A 17,384-nucleotide genomic window follows, 5' to 3' on the forward strand; every position below is an offset into this window, starting at 1 on the left:
TCCTGCACCTGTATCTGACTCACTCTCATGCACCTAGATGTCAGGAGAGGTGGTGGAGTGATAATTATTTAGTGAGCAGTATCTATTCTTTCATGTTTATAATCAAAACAAATTATACTGAATATATAAATACTGAATGTAAATAAAACTGACTGTAAAATATCAGTCTGTGAAACTGGAAATTTACCCAAAGTCCTCAGCAGCAGGCCAAAGATTACTCCTCAAAAAATAAAATATTTGTCAGTTTTATGAGCCAGTTTATAAATGAGGCAGCCAGGCTTTTATTAGTCAGCTCCTGTCCATAAGAGACTCACGCCAGGCGCGTGCGTGCGTGTGTGTCGGTATCAGTGAAAACATGGGGCGGAGTTTCACTGATTTGGGTTTTCTAAAATAAATCTCTCAATAAATACGCGGAACGGATTCAATAATCAAGCTCTGACACAGCGCTCTGAAAACAGCACAGAGTGGGTAAACTGATGTATTGATTATAGACATGGTAGAAGTGTGGGGTCCAAACTAATCATTTAAAAAAGATAATTCATATTATTTTTGACAGCGTGAGAAATAGCATCGTGGCGTGAGAGCGTGTGAAAACGGTCATTTGCGTGACTCTCACTCTGATTGCGTGAGAGATGACAGCTCTGCAGCCACAGAAACGAACTCAGTGTGTAACCATGGTAACTAAAATACACAGTATGCCTTATAAGATTAACGTCATCAACTATATAAATGTGATATTTAAACACTCGTGGTGTCTTCATTTTTCATAAATCAATTTTAAATCCAAATGACAAGACGAGAGGAGGAGAAGAGAGACTCTGCTATCCAGGAGGGAAAGTGTGTGTTTCTATCAGCAGCTGCTCTGAACATTTAGGAGTGGCACTGAAGGGCCAAAGAAGACAAAACTGGAGATGGAAAACTATCACAGTATAAAGGTTTGTTATCGTTTATTGAGTCTGATTAAATGAGCTGTCTGTCATTTTCTTGCATATTATTATTTTTAGCATTAGAACAAGCTTTATTTCTTGCTACTTGCTTGACAGCTAACATGAGTACGATTGTAACTTAATTTATAATTCATAACTGCTAGCTTTCCTTGATAATTAGCGCCCAATGTTTTCTTGCAACGTTTGAAGTGGTGGTTTGATTTATTATTTTTATTTATTTTATTATTTTAATTCACCTACCTACCTATCCTTGTGTGTCCAAAATGCCCCAAATAGTTTCAGGCGAACATTAGTTTTCTAGTTATGTTAAATTGTATTTCCATTGATCATATTTGGACATAGTGAGATAATTTGAATATTTTGATAAAATTGTATTTATTGTGTGGTTAATATATAGGCCTGGAAGATACATGTAATGTCTTCCAGCCTATATTTAAACAATAATTATAATCTAATGTATAATCTTTTCTTTGCTAGAGCAATTTGGAGCAATTTCTACTGCACCAGGAGACCATCTACCTCATCAGCTGACATGACTGCTGCTGAGGGAACATGGTCAGAAACTTCAGGGTCATCTCCTCCCTCCTTTGATGTGACTGCAGTTCAAGAGGTCACAACTGCTGAACCACAGCCTTCTATATACTCTGCTACTCCCCAACATCCAGTACCTGCACAACCTATAGCTCCATTTTACACATTTTAATAAACTTTTGTTTTCAAATAAAGTAAGAGAGTTCCAGAGAGTATCCTTCTTCTCTCTCCTCTCTACCCCAACCGGTCGAGGCAGATGTTCTCCCACTTTGAGCCTGGTTCTGTCTGAGGTTTCTTCCTGTTAAAAGGGAGTTTTTTCTTGCCACTGTCGCTTGCTCATGTGGGAATGTTGGGTCTCTTTCAAATTAAACCTGAAGAGTACGTTTAAGACCTGCTCTATGTGTAAAGTGCCTTGAGATTACTTTGTTTTGCTCTATACAAATAAAGATTGATTGATTGAGAGTTGTGTGTTCATGTTCATTTAGTTATGAGCAGCGTGTGTGGTTTTGGTGGTTGTGTGTGAAGTGATTTGAGGCCACAAACAGAATCTTGTTTAAGGCCACCAAAGTCCTAGGGCCGGCCCTGCCTGTAACTATTTGAAAGGATATGTCTTTGACTTTGTTAGTACTGTAAAAAACCCGCCAAAAAAAAAAATGTATGCAGCAATAGCCAAACTCTTTTCCAAAAAAATATCCATTATTTCTATTCTTAGTTTTCCATGAAATACAATGTTCCCAACAGTTGTTTCAGTATAGAAGGGTGCTGTTTCCCTTAAACCCTTTAAAAAGTGAAATACCTGAGTACCTGAGTGGACAGTATCAAAGACAACTGAGAAATCTTTGATGACAGACCATATCCGTCATCATAAAAAACCCCTATTGGAAAAAAACAACAATTTAGTTTTACACAAAATATTGTTCCAGATTAAAAATCTTCATTACGATAAGACGATCTCATAATCATATACATATGTATACATGTCTATTCTCATAATAATGACTTACTGTCTCAAAATTACAAGAAAACATCTCGACTGTCATAATGTTTAGATTGTAAATGATGTGATCTTTTTTCGTATTTATGAGATAGTAAGCCATAATTATGAGATACGGAAGTCATAATAATGATTTAATCCCTCCGATTTTTTTCATTGGTAAATGCAATAGACTTTAATAATTATCTGGTGCTTGTTGTTTTGTTTGTTTGTTTTTTTGAGTATGTGACCACTCTACCAATGAATAATGCTTATTGTGCTCACATATCAGGCAATTCACAAACGACGTACAACGTAAATAACAATTTACCTAAAAGTGTGTTCAGTCTCATATTTACTTAAGACTGCAGAGGCCGAAATGTGTGTCCGTAAAATATTAAAATGAGGATGTGGAACAAGTTTGCAATTTGCGTGCACTTTTAGGTTAAGGTTAAGCTATTGAGGCTTAAAGACTTGGACACTGTGGGTTAAAGAGGCTGGCCCTGATCAAGAAGCATCAGTGTGGGCAGAATGGAAACAGTTAAACATGTAATCTTAAAATGCTAAATATATTCTGACCAAAGGAGGGAACTGTATAGAGATCTGGCACACATTGGTGAGTCAACATTTAATATGTCAACCATACTAACCAAAGGAGATCTGGAGCAAACGGAAAAACTGGATGAATTTCTGCCTTCCACTGGTTCATACCAGAGGATTTAAGGTTTAAACAAATAAAGACTTCCGACTGAGGGGGGGCAGCAATATGCCGTTGCCGCGTCTAGTCTGCCAAACCAAAAGAAGAAGAAGAAGAAGCAGAAGAAGAAGAAGAACGACTGGTTTTTTCTCGCGAGAATTTTGGTAATCTCAATTTGTCCTTGCACAGACCAATTCAGAAATGGGGTACTGGGACCTGCCAGAGGGCACAGACTGCGTCGAAAAGACATGGATCACTACTAAACTTGCAACTGCCTTGGGTAAATATCAGCATTATTAAAACAATTCAGAGTCATGTTGTCTAAAGCTGGGTGGTGTTGCGCTGCGCAGTGACAGTTAACTGCCTGGTGAATGTTTTAACTAAAGCGAACGGTTTTTGAGCTAGCAGTTTAGGCTAGGACTGTTATAAAGTTGTAGTATGCAATCTGGTTACAACCAAATGCTAAGATCAACCAATTTAGTTTAGGGAATAGCGAATATGGCTGCGGAGGTGTTGCAGTTCGTATGTTTGAAGTCAGAAACATTCTATGAGGTAACCAGCTAACAGTATGTTTATTGCTGCTAACAGTGAGCTAACACACACAAACCTCTTGCCATGCACAAACTTTTTACACATTAATTACAGTCCATACATTTCATGACGAGGTCAAGTACAGTAGTTTAAAGTCTTCTTGTTTTTTTCTCAGCCTTAGTTAAGGTGACATGTTACTAAAGTTCAACAATAATACGCGGAAAGATTTTGCAGCCAGACAGAAGAGAAACTAAGTAGAACATAATGAGAAATTTAAGAGAATGTTGCAGCCTGAGCCCCAATGTTCCATACACAAGACTGGACATCAGAGATAATGTGCAAACAAATTATGTTATTAACGTTCAAATTATTATCTGCTTTAAATTATTATCTATTAATTTAACACTTTTCTAAATGTCATTATACTTTAGATGTTAGGATTTAAGTTCATGTTTATTGCACACATTACCACTTGCAAAAAATATGTTAAACAAATAGGTGAAAATGGTGGAAAATGAAATTATTGATTGGTAAGTTCTTTAACATACAGCTTTCAACGAGAGTTGGCGTTTCCGGTTGTTACAACTGTACAGTTGCTAAATAAGTGGAAAAGGAGCAGGCACCCCACCATTTTTGTTGCCCAATTTTTGTTGGGGTATGATTGGTCTATTAGACCAATCATACCCCAACAAAAAGCTCTGCAACACAGAGCTATACGGACGTTGTGCATTGATAGTCACACAAACACACACATACACACGCAGTCACTCTGTACAGCGCACTCTGGCTTGCTTGATCAGGATTCAGGGAGATTGTAGCTCATTTGCGGGCATCAGGGAGCCGCTATCAATATGCGGGAGACTCCTGAAACTTCCGGGAGAGTTGGGATGTCTGCGTTTGCAGACAGTTACATTTCTGTCAACAGTTTTCACTCCCTCGTCGTTGTATTCAATGGCGAAACCGAAATTAACCCACACCAGAGATTTGAATGAAGCTGGTGCTTCTTCAAACTTTTGTCTCTCAACTCTAGTGCTGGCCATGCCTCTTTGTTTACTTTTTTTAGCTTCTGTGTGTGAGCTGCACTTTGAACCCGGCTCCAGTTACAACAGTGTGAGAGGGGTTGAGTGGGTGGAGGCACAACAGTGATTGGACATTAACTTGCGGGGAGGGCTTTTCAACTGCCTGGACAGACACACACACACACACACACACACACACACACACAAACACAGTGGCCTGTAAAGCATCAATGCAAAATTAATTGCAAAACCGAAAACCCGCGGTCCATAAGAGCGTATTGTTCCGTGCAGAGTGGACCGAACGGTTCAATATTTTACTGAGTACCGTTGCATCCCTAGTAGCCTGTTCAAAATCAATTATCTGAAAGTCATAAACTAAGGACATGTAGCCTGAATTGCAATAACCAGGCGTATTGGAGAAAATTAAATGGGACATAATTATTAGGGGTGTGAAGAGATCTCGTAAGAAAACCAGAAGTGAAAGATCCGTTGTTCTTTTTATATGCATTATTAGAAGGAAAATAATGCACGAAATGTACGCTACTGTAGCATTGTCCATCTCCTCGTACGCCATCTTTGTTTGAATGCCGTCAGATAGTTTGTTGTTGCTGTTAAGTAGAGGTCAACCGGAAGTGGCTCTTTGTTGAGAGCGCTACAGCGCCACATAGCGTAACGGAGTCAGCCATTCTCCGGCCATTTATCCCATTCTCTTAACGGCATGTATACTCAGACAAGGGGTTTCCGGTCTTATGCATGTTTTTATCTGATATGATCAGAAATTCGAATTTTTTGCTGCATGTAAACATACTGACAGTCAGCAGTAGGAGATGAGAGGAGCAGCGGTAGGTTGACCTCAGGTCTCTGCACTGAAAGCCTGAGGTAGGAGGTAGCCTAATGATGCAAAAAGTAAAATGAGTCAAACTACCAAATTATAACACAAATGTAATGCTACTTGTGTATGTGTGTGATATAGGATTTGTGCAATTTACTTTTATTTCAGTTTTTATTAGCACTATGTTATCATTTGACTCTTTATCTCATTTATATTTATAAACTAGGATTGTTTCTATTCTTCATAATTCACTTTTTGGTATTTGTGATTGTATATAATTTAGGTATTTATGGTTTTTATTTCCATAAATATCAAAATTATCTATCTATAAAATATAGAATTGCATATTGCATACTGCGTATGATAATTCATACTTAGAAAGTAGAACTGAAATGATTCATTACAAGATGATTAGTTAAAACATTTCAAAATGCATCTGCATTATTTAGCATTTTGTGACTTTCAAATAAAAGAACAGTCATATTTCCTCATTGAAGTTTTCTAAAAAATAGTGTTAAAATCTCGTCTCGATCTCGTGAACCTAATATCATGTCTCGTCTCGTGAGCGTATCGTCACACCCTTAATAATTATATTAAGAGGGATTAACTCTGGATTTGATTTTTCCCCTTTTGTCATAACATGTTATTGGATATATTTTCATGAACCCAGCAGTACAGGTATGTCCAGCATACTTTTGTATTTTTAGGGCCAGGTTTGCCAGTCACACCTGTGGCACAGTTGGATATAGGAAGGGATCAGAAAGAATACATTATCATAAATTAGTACAAGTAAGAATACAAGAGCTCAAATATACTGCCAAGAGCAGATGATGTCTCTGTCTTTTTTGCACATGTTGATAACCTAGAAATTTGGAACTAAAACTGACTATTTTAATTGTCAATTACTCTGGCAATGTAATCAATCGATTAGTTTGGTTATATTAGTTTTGGTTATAAGAAAATGAACATATGTAAAAGTGCTCCAGGTAATACAAATGCCAACTGACAGTTCTTAAAAGCTTTTCATACTCAATGCTACAGACACTGTTATATTTATTTGTTGACTTCCAGTTTGTTAATCTGTGTGTGTCTATGTGTGTGGGTTTCCAGGCCTGGTTGGTTCAGCCTATCACATAGTGGCTTTCCAGCCTGATTCTGCAGTGGCAGCGGTACAGAGGGCCACCAACACCACTGTTACCATGGGTAAATATTTATTTATTTAATTATTTATTCTCATCCACAAACTACAAGTACACAATTGTCTGGTAATTTTTTTCTGTGTAAGGTTGTTAACAAAAGAGGAGAACGAAGAAGATAAACACCAAAGTGACCTATGAGGAGTAGTCATTGCGTATTTTGGTTTGTTTAGAAATATGCGTATGCGAAACCGAACCGATTGTTTCAAGTAGTATGGTCTAAATGAGTTAAAGCACTAACCTGTGGATCTGACAAATTGCTCTGGAAGATGACATCAAATGATGTAATGATAATGTGTGTGTGTCTGTCTGTGTTGTACTAGCCACCATGGGAGCCATCTTTGGCATGGCGACATGTCTCAGTGCTCAGGCTCGTGAAGCCCCAGATGACCCACTGAACTACTTCATTGGGGGCTGTGCTTCTGGGATCTTCCTGGGAGCCAGGAGTAAGTAACCATACTGGCAGAGAGAGACCCTGTGTGCTGTCAGGGGGGTTTGGGTGTCCTTCCCCGGAAAAATGTGTTGTTTGACTAAAAACTATGCCTTTCCACATAATTGTGGACCATTATCATTACAATTCAATTCAAACTTTATTAAGTACACGGCTCATGGAGGCTCTATGTCACAATAAAATACAAAATAATATAAAAAGAAAGAATAAATAAGAACACAATATCTAAAAAATACATTTTACAATGATCAGACATGTGCATTCAGGCTGGAATACCAAAGGTTCAATATTCTGGACAAGAACCTTGCAGAACTCAGCTCAGGGTTGGTTAAAGCCAAAATAGCGTACACGTACTACATTTATGAGCCAACATGTTTGCTTGCACATACAACTTTTGACACTGTCTGTAAATGTCCTTATCATCTGATAGATCATTAGTTATGTAATTGCCTAAATATTGAGCCTTATTACAAACTTTGCGGGCAGTACCAGACAGAAAGAAATCAGGAAATACCAATTTTATGTCTTTTTCTCCTTCTGACTATAATAATATTACTCTTAATTGCATTATATTTCATGTCAAAATATATATCATATTGTGAGCATACCCTCAATAACTATATACAACCAGCACTACAGGGACTGAAAATCACCAAATCATCTGTGTACATAAGGTGGTTATGGAGATCATTACCAACCATACACCCTGTTCCACATCCATTTAATTGCATTGACTGCCCTGTCAAACTCTGTCATTTACATAACATTGATCAGGTACAGAATGTCCCCCTTTTAATTCACATCGCGTGATGAGCAAACCAAACAATGTATTCTAACTAAATCTGGGAAACCCTTTCATTGTTTTTCCCCACAGAATTTTAAGAGACTATGGTGGCAGGAGATTTTCTACATTTTTAAGTCAAACGCATCATTCTGGTGGACTCTGAAAGCAATATTAAGAGGTTATATCTAAAGACTTTTTTTTTTGCTTAAGTAATTTAACTACTGGTTGTATAGTTATGAATGGTGATGACACAGCAAAAAGGTCACACCCACAAAGCACAGGAAAGACATTTTACCAATTAATACATGTTCCAAACAAACTATCAAAAAAGGTTAAAGTCCATATTTCAGATTTGAAACAAAGCAAGCAGAAGTGACTTAAGTTCAACTAGTTAAATACTTATGAACATATAAAATACTGTTTCAATAAATATCTTTTTCTACATTGTGCTTCCTCAAATAACTAAAATAACTGTCTTTGCTTATCAATAACTTGATTTCCAGATGTCTTAGAAGTGGATCAGGAACATAGTTGATTTATTTTACAGATGGAAATAAAGAAGATCGCTCATTAAGACTTAGCTTTTTTAAACAGAACCAACCAAAGCAGCATAATGCTGCTGCTGTGTTTTTAAACAGCACGCAGGTGTTTTAGATTCAGAGGTTTGAGGCAGAGCTGCTGTCTCAGAGACGGTGGAGCTGAGCTCTCTGTGTGCATCAGAGACAGAGACGGTGGAAAGTTGTCACAACTTCACTCATTAATTTAAAAATATAATCCACACAAGAAGAAAACGTCTCGTCCTTTATCTCGTTTGAAAATATGTTTATCTCATTAAAAAACAATCAATATACTGCTCAGCCCTAAAACAAAGTAACGTTTTGGAGAATGTACAGACATGTTAAGCTCACTGTGAAACTGTGCTGGCACAAATTAGAGTATGGCAGGCCGCCACAGTCTATATAATTAATGAGAAACACTTATAGTGTAATTGTCAGCAGTGTTGGGTGTAACGCGTTACTGTAATCACACTACAATTACCTGTAATCACTGCGTTACAGTGTCCACAGTCAGTAATCCCATTACAGTTACTAAACAAAGAAATGTGGCATTACTTGTGTTACAATAATACTCCATCTGTGAGAAACAATCTCAGCAAAGTACCGATAGTAGTGAACGGATGGCCGTCAATAGACAGGAAAACTTAGGTGAGCTATCTGGACCGGTGTTACGTCAGGATGGAAACACCAACAACTTAGATGCAGGAGTAAGTGTTGTCCTGGATAAAAGACATTACACATGCCAATATATTGAGATATTCATCCTCATTTTGGTAACACTCAAGATGTATATATGTTCAAAATGATGACTTTTTTTTGCCATTACAATTGAACTCTAGCCAAATCAACATCTAATCTAACCACATTAACCAGTGGATCATATTTTTTAATCCATGAAATTGCAATTCCGCCTGGTATCGTGCCATGTATTTTGCTACTAAGGTCAGTAGTTGACTCACCAGCCCCATAAAAATCTTGATGCAAAGAATTTATTCTTTCCATGTCTCACATACCCCCTTATCTGATCCACAGGCCACACTGTCATTAGTAGCTGTTGGTCAACAATCCCAATAATAACGATAAACATTAGTTCCAGCCGGCCAAAGTTGTAGATTGTACATATCGGCAACTTCATTACATTCTGCAGTGACATGAAATGAGCTGTATCTGTTCCGGGTCAAGTCTATCTTTAAACATTTTCTCAGTCAAATAATGATATAGAGGGTCTGCATCTAGAGGCAAACTCACTCACCAGCTTGGTTTTCTAATGTTACTCTCAGTGCTGGTACCAATTATCCCAGTTTTTCCCCTGCTCTCATTTTCGCTGCATGGATGCATTTTGCCGTCCTTCCTTCGCAATGCTCCAAACAATGCTCCACTGTGGGTACAGAAAGTATGTTCAGGGTGGTCTGTTTGTTGTTGTTTCATCCAGTATTTCCTGATGAGTGGAGCTCGTCCCCTGTACCTCACCCTAGCATTAGTCCCAGGGTCCAAGCCAGGGGGGCCACAGTACTTCATCATTGCTGATATCTGACAATCCATAGCCGCAGTAGCTGACCCCAGGTTCTCACTCACACTGGTCTATGCCTCAAACTTGACACCTCTTGGTTTATCTGCTCCTCTTTGCTAAGCAGTCCCGAGGCCTCCATGCTGCCAAATCCGACAGGTGGAAGTTCATCCAAGTAATGCAAAACAAACGTCGGAATGTTTTCTCCGCACTCATTTAGCACTTTGAAACATGCTTTGATGTTTTTAATGTCTTTCTGTGGGTCTTTGTGTGAGACACAATGTTGTGTAGTTTTTGGACACTCTTTGATTAGAACACTCAAATCAGAAGTTGTTTGAAGCTAACCGAACAATTCGTCGTCGTCATCATGGCTTAGTGCCCTCATTTTGGCGACAAAAAAGTTCAAAAGCCCGTCTTCCACTATTACTTTCCGATCAACCGTATTATAAATTTAGTTTTTTGTAAGAGAACAAACCCTGCTACCAACAACAGCACACACTGCCATCTTATTTAAGATGAAATATTTAAAAAAGAAATGTAATTCCTGCGAAGTAGGCTAGATGTTTGGATTCTGTGTGTTTTTTTGACTTCCTGTTACCCTCCATCTTTACAAGCCTTTTGGATCCTGATTTGAAAAGCAGGTTGCCAATACTGTTGTGCAACAAATTGTCAATTGGGGACAAACACGATTGACTAATCAAATTCTTATTATAGGCACAGTTTATTATTTTATGGCAAATAAAGTGTAAAGTTATGCCATCAGCTTGCCTAATGTATGTGTGTCTGTATGTCTGTCTCCATGTATCCAGCCCACAGTGCTATGACCGGTACATCAGCATGTTTGGGTCTAGGAACACTGGCCTTCTTCACTAAAATTGGCAAGATGGAGGGATGGAAGCTAGCTGGACCCCCCAAACTATGAGGAGGAAGATTGCTGCAAGATCAACAGTATGCTGTAAATTAAGAGTTCATGTAATTCATTTTTTTGTGAAAATAACATAATAAACTGAGTCAGTTCACTTAATGTCTTCTTAAATGTTGTAAACAGGACTACTGAAGTAACTGAAGTTTAATTGATCTTTTATTGATTTTATCATAAATGTTTTAGAAGTGCTGAGTGTTGAGGTTTACTGGGAGCAGTGCTGATTGTACAGTCTGACAGCTGCTGGGAGGAAGGACCTGTCATATTGCTCCTTCACACACTTTGGATGAAGGAGTCTGTCGCTGAAGGAGCTCTCCAGTGCAGTCAGGGTGTCTTTCATGGAGTGGGAGTCATTGTTCATTAGCGATGAAAGCTTGGCCATCATTCTCCTCTCTCCCACCATCTCCACCGTGTTGAGGGGGCATCCCAGGACAGAGCTGACCTTCTTAATGATTTTGTCCAGTCTCCTCCTGTCCGCCGCCGAGATGCTGCTGCTCCAGCTGACCACCCCATAAAAGATGGCTGATTCCACCACGTAATGCCTATATACGAAATTTAATGCCAATCCATTGCAATGCATTGAATTAAAAGTAAGGGGATCACCAAGGGGGCTGTATAATTATAAGAGAGTATGGGTGGAAACAAGGAGGGTCATGTGTTTTTTCCATAACATTTTTGGGAGAGCAGGGCAAGGTCTTATTTTTTTCACATCCCACATTTATTGTAAAACATGTTTATACATTTTAGGCTGCATGTGTGCCCCATGTGTAATACTAGTGTGCTCTGGCGATGACAGTAGTCTCCGTATTTTTTGATTTATTTTCCTCATCAAAATCAGATTGCAGCACAAATTTGTTGATAATATTTACAATCTGGGTGGGGGTAACAAAAATTACAGAGCAGAAGCTCCTAAACAGCAACAAGCTGCAGCTGTTCTTGTGTCATCATGCTTAAAAGCCAATGTTTTTTCTCTCTTCTGAACTTCAACAAACACTCGACTATATATTATCCAATGGAAATAAGTATGTTCTGATGTTTTATGGTGACCTCTTTGGGTCAGCTTTCTGGCTACAGGTCCATCAGAACACGCACCACTCACTTTATGAACAGTTTTTATCCCAAAGCCATCACCATAATGAACTCTGAACTGAAAGCTAACCCCCGGAACACATCACAACTAAATGTGTAATCATTTGTTTATTATTACAATGTGCAATAATATCTTTGAGCGCTTTTTTTTAGTCCCACTTTAACTGCATTCACTGGCATGAATGAGTGATGGATGGATGCATTTATTTATTCTTAATCATTTATTTTTATACATTTTTTTGATATAGGAGTCCAGTCTTGAGTGGATCTAAATTTCGTTGTATGTTTTGTATAATGACAATAAAGTAATCTTTAATCTTTAGTCTACAGCTGTAGTGGAGGAGAAAAAATGCTGGACCCAAAAGCAGCCAGAAGAAGCAAAAAGTGTCCAAAAACCAAAAATGTATTTACTCACAAAGGAAAACTAGACTTCAAATTGGAAAAAACTGATAATACAGAAAGAGGACAGTCCAAAAAAATAGGTTGAGCCAAACGGGCAGGACACGAGCAGGGCATGACGAATGACAATCTGACAGGGGACACAAAAAGAAGGGCAGTACAGACCCTTTCCAAAAAATTAGAATATGATGGAAAAGTTGTTTAATTTCCATAATTCTATTCAAAAAGTTAAACTTTCATAGATTATAGATTCAGGGCCCACAACTTAAACGATTTCAAGTATTTATTTGTTTACTTTTACATAATTTGGGCTTCCAGCTCATAAAACCCACGATAACAGGAATTCAAAAAATTAGAATACTGTAGAGAAATCAGCCCACATTTTGCAGGACATGAATGTTTTAAACTGAGTGTCACACACTAATCATCTACTAAACTCAAAGCACCTGCACAGGTTTCCCCAGGTGTCATTAAACTGCTTCAGTTTGGTTCAATTGTCTCAGTTCGGTTCAATATGGGGAAGACTGCAGACATGACAACTGGCCAGAAGACCATCATTGATACCCTCCATAGGATGGGTAAGCCACAAAAGTTCATAGCTAAGGAGGCTGGCTTTTCACAGAGTGCTGTGTCTAAGCATATCAATAGAAAGTCTAGTGGAAGGGCAAAATGTGGCAGGAGAAGATGCACCAGCAAAAGAGATGACCGTGGGCTTCAGCGGATTATCAAACAGAGAAGATTCAAGAATCTGGCAGAGATCCAGAAAGAGTGGAATGAGGCGGGAGTCACAGCTTCAAAAACCACCATATTCAGACGCATCCGGGAGATGGGCTACAACTGTCGGGTTCCTCGGGTCAAGCCACTTCTGAACCTGAGGCAACGTTAGAAGCGTCTCAACTGGGCCAAGAAGAAGAAGGACTGGACTGTTGGCCAGTGGTCCAAGGTCCTCTTTTCCGATGAAAGTAAAGTTTGCCTTTCATTCGGGAATCAAGGTCCAAGGGTTTGGAGGAAGACGGGTGAGGAACAGAACCCAAGCTGCTTGAGGTCCAGTGTGAAATATCCACAGTCAGTCATGATTTGGGTGCAATATCCAGTGCAGGTGTTGGTTAACTCTGCTTTCTTAAATCCAAGGTCACCGCAACAGTCTACCAGAATGTTTTAGAGGACTTCATGATTCCTTCTGCTGAGGATCTGTATGGAGATGCATCTTGCAGCAGGACCTGGCCCCTGCCCATACCACCACAAGCACCAAAACCTGGTTTGATGCCCATGCCATCACAGTGCTTGACTGGCCAGCCAACTTGCCGGACCTAAACCCCATTGAGAATCTATGGGGTATTCTCAAGAGGAAAATGAGGGGCACCAGACCCAACAACAAAGAAGAGCTGACAGCAAGCATCAAGGAAATCTGGGCTTCCATAACTCCCAGGCAATGCCACAGGCGGATTGCCTCAATGCCACATCGCATCAAGGCAGTGATTAAGGCAAAGGGATTCCCAACCAAGTATTGAAGATTGACATATCGTTTTGAAAGTATATTTTGATTGATTTGATGTGATCCTAATTTATTTCTTTATTTTTCTGCAAAAACTGAGAAGTAAATAGTGATTTCTTCACAGTATTCTGATTTTTTGAATTCCTGTTTTCGTGGGTTTTATGAGCTGGAAGCCCAAATTATGTAAAAATAAACAAATAAATACTTGAAATCGTTTAAGTTGTGAGCCCTGAATGTATAATCTATGAAAATTTAACTTTTTGAATGGAATTGTGGAACTTAAACAACTTTTCCATGATATTCGAATTTTTTGGAAAGGGTCTGTATATAAAGGGACGGGTCAGTGGAAGAACTAATGATTATAAGGGCAAGCTGAGGGAGAAGGTGGGGAAACACAGGTGAGGGGAATGAGGTGATAATAGGAAGGGGAGTGGACAAGATCTGAAATTACACAAAAAGTAAATAAAACCAAATGAACAGAAAAAAACAAAACAGACCTAAACAGCTAACCCTGTGACAAAGTTATGTTTTTGTTTTGTTTTTTAAACACTTTATTTGTAATTTTTTCAATTAACATATAAAACAAAATGACATGACCATATGTCACACACTGTTATGAATACGGGGTGTTCTGATCTGCTTACAAAAACAAGCTTTTTATGATTAAGTTTCAAAACTATGCAGCAATACTTTTGCTTCAAAGGCTCAGTACTAATGTGGTCTGCCTTAAGCATAAAGTCACTATTAAATAGTGTTTACCAACTTTATAACTTGACCATAGTACTACAGTTCACTTACAGTGGAGTCTGTGCACGCGAGCACATTGTGTGTCCACATTCACATGTAGACTGATTAGAAATAAACAAAACATTTTAAAAATGTTTTTTTTTAAAAGTCAGTGACATTAGTGACATTAAAGTTGGACAATGTAACAAATCCCGCCATTTCACTCGCAATGATTCCTCTGAAGTATCTGCTGACCACAGTTATCCTGCCCAATCTGAGTCCAACCAGCTGATTGCCCAATTAACCCCATCCCCTTGAGCCCTAATAATGAGGTGGATGACATAACTCAGCAGGTTTGTCTCAATTAAGGATGGATTACCCAATGGGCACGCACCTAGGGCTCAAAGTGCTATGGGGCCTTTCTGCCTATCTCTGAACCATCAATATCTTACTACAGAATGAAAGGACTCAGTCTGTCTCAATAAAAGATTCCTAAAGACCTTCAGATAAAGGTGTAACATCTTAACAGGTAATGTTTATCCCCTCTGGTTTTCTAAACAGCCAATAACGCAATAACAACCAATAACATGATAACCCCTGACGAAGTAATCATTTTGCCTGTTTTTTAATGTAATAAAGGGGATACTGTAATAACTTGCCAGTAACATAACTTTTAACCAATAATGTAATAAGTCATTAGGATATTGGCTGGTTATTACATTATTGCCTCAGGTAAAAAAAAAAAATCCTTTACTAATGTAATAACTGGAGCTGATAATGTAATAATATACTAATATCACCTTATTTATGTTTTATTTATTGTATATAAAGTGTCCCACTTCCATGGCACTTAGTCTTACTATTAGATCTTTCAAATAGCTGCATAACTGTTTTCATTATGTTCAGGTCAAATAGAAGCATAGCTTTTTTCAACCTAAAACATGGGTATGAAAGGAATTTCAGTTGGTACGCCCCCGCATGGGGTCAAACTAAATGAAATGTATCTCCCAAGCACATTGAAGGGTCAAATCTGGAACAGTTTTCGGAAAGCACTGTTTGAAATGCATACAATCTCTCTCTCTCTCTCTCTCTCTCTCTCTCTCTCTCTCTCTCTCTCTCTCTCTCTCTCTCTCTCTCTCTCTCGTATATTCTATCTCTGCCTCTCTTTATAACTGGATGTTTAAAATGATCTCCAGCCCTGTCTTCTGCTCCTTAGCCATTGAAGTTCCAATAAATATGTTCGCAAACACAGACAATTACTCATGTTGTCATGTCAAAAATGTCATCTTTAATTAAACCTTCAAGCAAATTGTTAAAGCCTTAATGAACTGTATTTAAATAACTGGACTGATTATTATTATTTGTTGTGCTCAATTTTCAACTTCTTAATACAAGACTCTGAACTGTAAAATATATCATATAACATGACCTACAAAAATAACTTTGATAACACATGTTCTAGCTTTATAATGATAATAAAGGGTGTATTATTGTCCCTTTTTACAGAAGTAAACATTATCTAATACTGCACTGTACATTTGTCAAAATGGAGGTAAGATGCTGGAGGTAAAGTTCAATCTCAAATGAAAAGGAACTTTCGCTCTTACAATAATAATAATAATAATAATAATAATAATAATAATAATAATAATAATAATAATAATAAACAACTTGAAAGAATCAAACTGAAATTATTTGCTGACCTGAAAAAAATAACAAAAGCAAAAAAACGGTCATTATTTCTTCAAGTAGATGTCATTAACTTTGTACTGCCCAAAGGCGATGTGACTGAGCAGAGTCCAGGCTTTCATCCATCTGTTGTTCTTGCTAAATAACTTTTATATGTGTACTGAGACCACTGCTGCATCCAGCAGCCTTGTAGAGCTTCATAACACTAATGAAAGTTATTCTCTTTGTCCACTTCCAAACTCTTTGCAATAATTGGCCTATAGCTATAGTCAGTTAACTTTGATCTCGGATATTTGTATATCCTCTTGCAGTAAATATATAAGATTTTATGTGAAAGAATTTCAACAAAATGAACCGTTTACTAAAGAAAATGAGATCACTGATTACCATTCAACATGTGTGTGAGGAAGTGAGGAAGTTTAGACAATTGAAGGAAGTCTAATATCGGTCAAATGACTGAATAACTTGTCAATCGATATCTATCTAGTGGTCAATTACGGGTTCTGCAAAGGAAAAAAAACTATTTTCAAGCGTGAGATACAGAAATTTAATATTATACAATTGTCTGTGTTTGCAAACGTGTGCTACCAATTCATTTGGAACTTGCAAGGCTGAGGAGAAGAAGGACTGGAGATCATTCTAACCATCAAGTTAATCAAACAATTGAATAGAGAGAGAGACAGAAAGTGAGAGAGAGAGTGTGTTTGTGTAGGGGGGTGTTGTATGTGTGTGGTCAATTCATTAAGCTAAATATTTGAAAGAGACAAGGCTTAGTGCCATGGAAGTGTGAAACTTTATATCCAATAGAAAATACAAAAACACCCTTTCACAAGGTGTTCACTTGAAGCAAAAGAAGAGGATAAAGAAGCTTGACCAGACCGAACCAATTTCCACCTTCAGCAGCAGGCAGGTGATCGAGGACGAGCTGAGACCAGGGGGGGTATTCCAGAAAGCGGGTTATGTGAAAACTCAGAGTAAGTTAACCCTGAGATGAGGGAAACTCTGTGTTATCTGTTCCAGAAAGAGAGGTAACTGAAAC

General features: G+C 38.1%; 1 protein-coding gene across 1 annotated transcript; it reads left to right on the forward strand.

The window, feature by feature from the left end:
* Positions 1-3,289: 3,289 nt before the first annotated feature.
* ndufa11 (NADH:ubiquinone oxidoreductase subunit A11) lies at positions 3,290-11,044 on the forward strand. Its single transcript, XM_062424752.1, has 4 exons — positions 3,290-3,428; positions 6,641-6,733; positions 7,050-7,172; positions 10,835-11,044. The coding sequence occupies exons 1-4, from the start codon at positions 3,350-3,352 to the stop codon at positions 10,945-10,947; spliced, it is 408 nt and encodes a 135-aa protein (XP_062280736.1). The 5' UTR covers positions 3,290-3,349; the 3' UTR covers positions 10,948-11,044.
* The last annotated feature ends 6,340 nt before the right edge of the window (positions 11,045-17,384 follow it).

Source organism: Scomber scombrus, chromosome 8, assembly GCF_963691925.1.
Source record: "Scomber scombrus chromosome 8, fScoSco1.1, whole genome shotgun sequence".
Taxonomy (NCBI): Eukaryota; Metazoa; Chordata; class Actinopteri; order Scombriformes; family Scombridae; genus Scomber; species Scomber scombrus.

What these genes read in the sequence shown, in the direction of transcription:
- ndufa11 (XM_062424752.1), top strand. Translation starts at nt 3,350, where the DNA reads ATGGGGTACTGGGACCTGCCAGAGGGCACAGACTGCGTCGAAAAGACA. An exon ending in TAAACTTGCAACTGCCTTGG is followed by an intron (nt 3,429 to 6,640) that starts GTAAATATCAGC and finishes GTGGGTTTCCAG; the next exon opens with GCCTGGTTGGTTCAGCCTAT. An exon ending in GATCTTCCTGGGAGCCAGGA is followed by an intron (nt 7,173 to 10,834) that starts GTAAGTAACCAT and finishes CCATGTATCCAG; the next exon opens with CCCACAGTGCTATGACCGGT.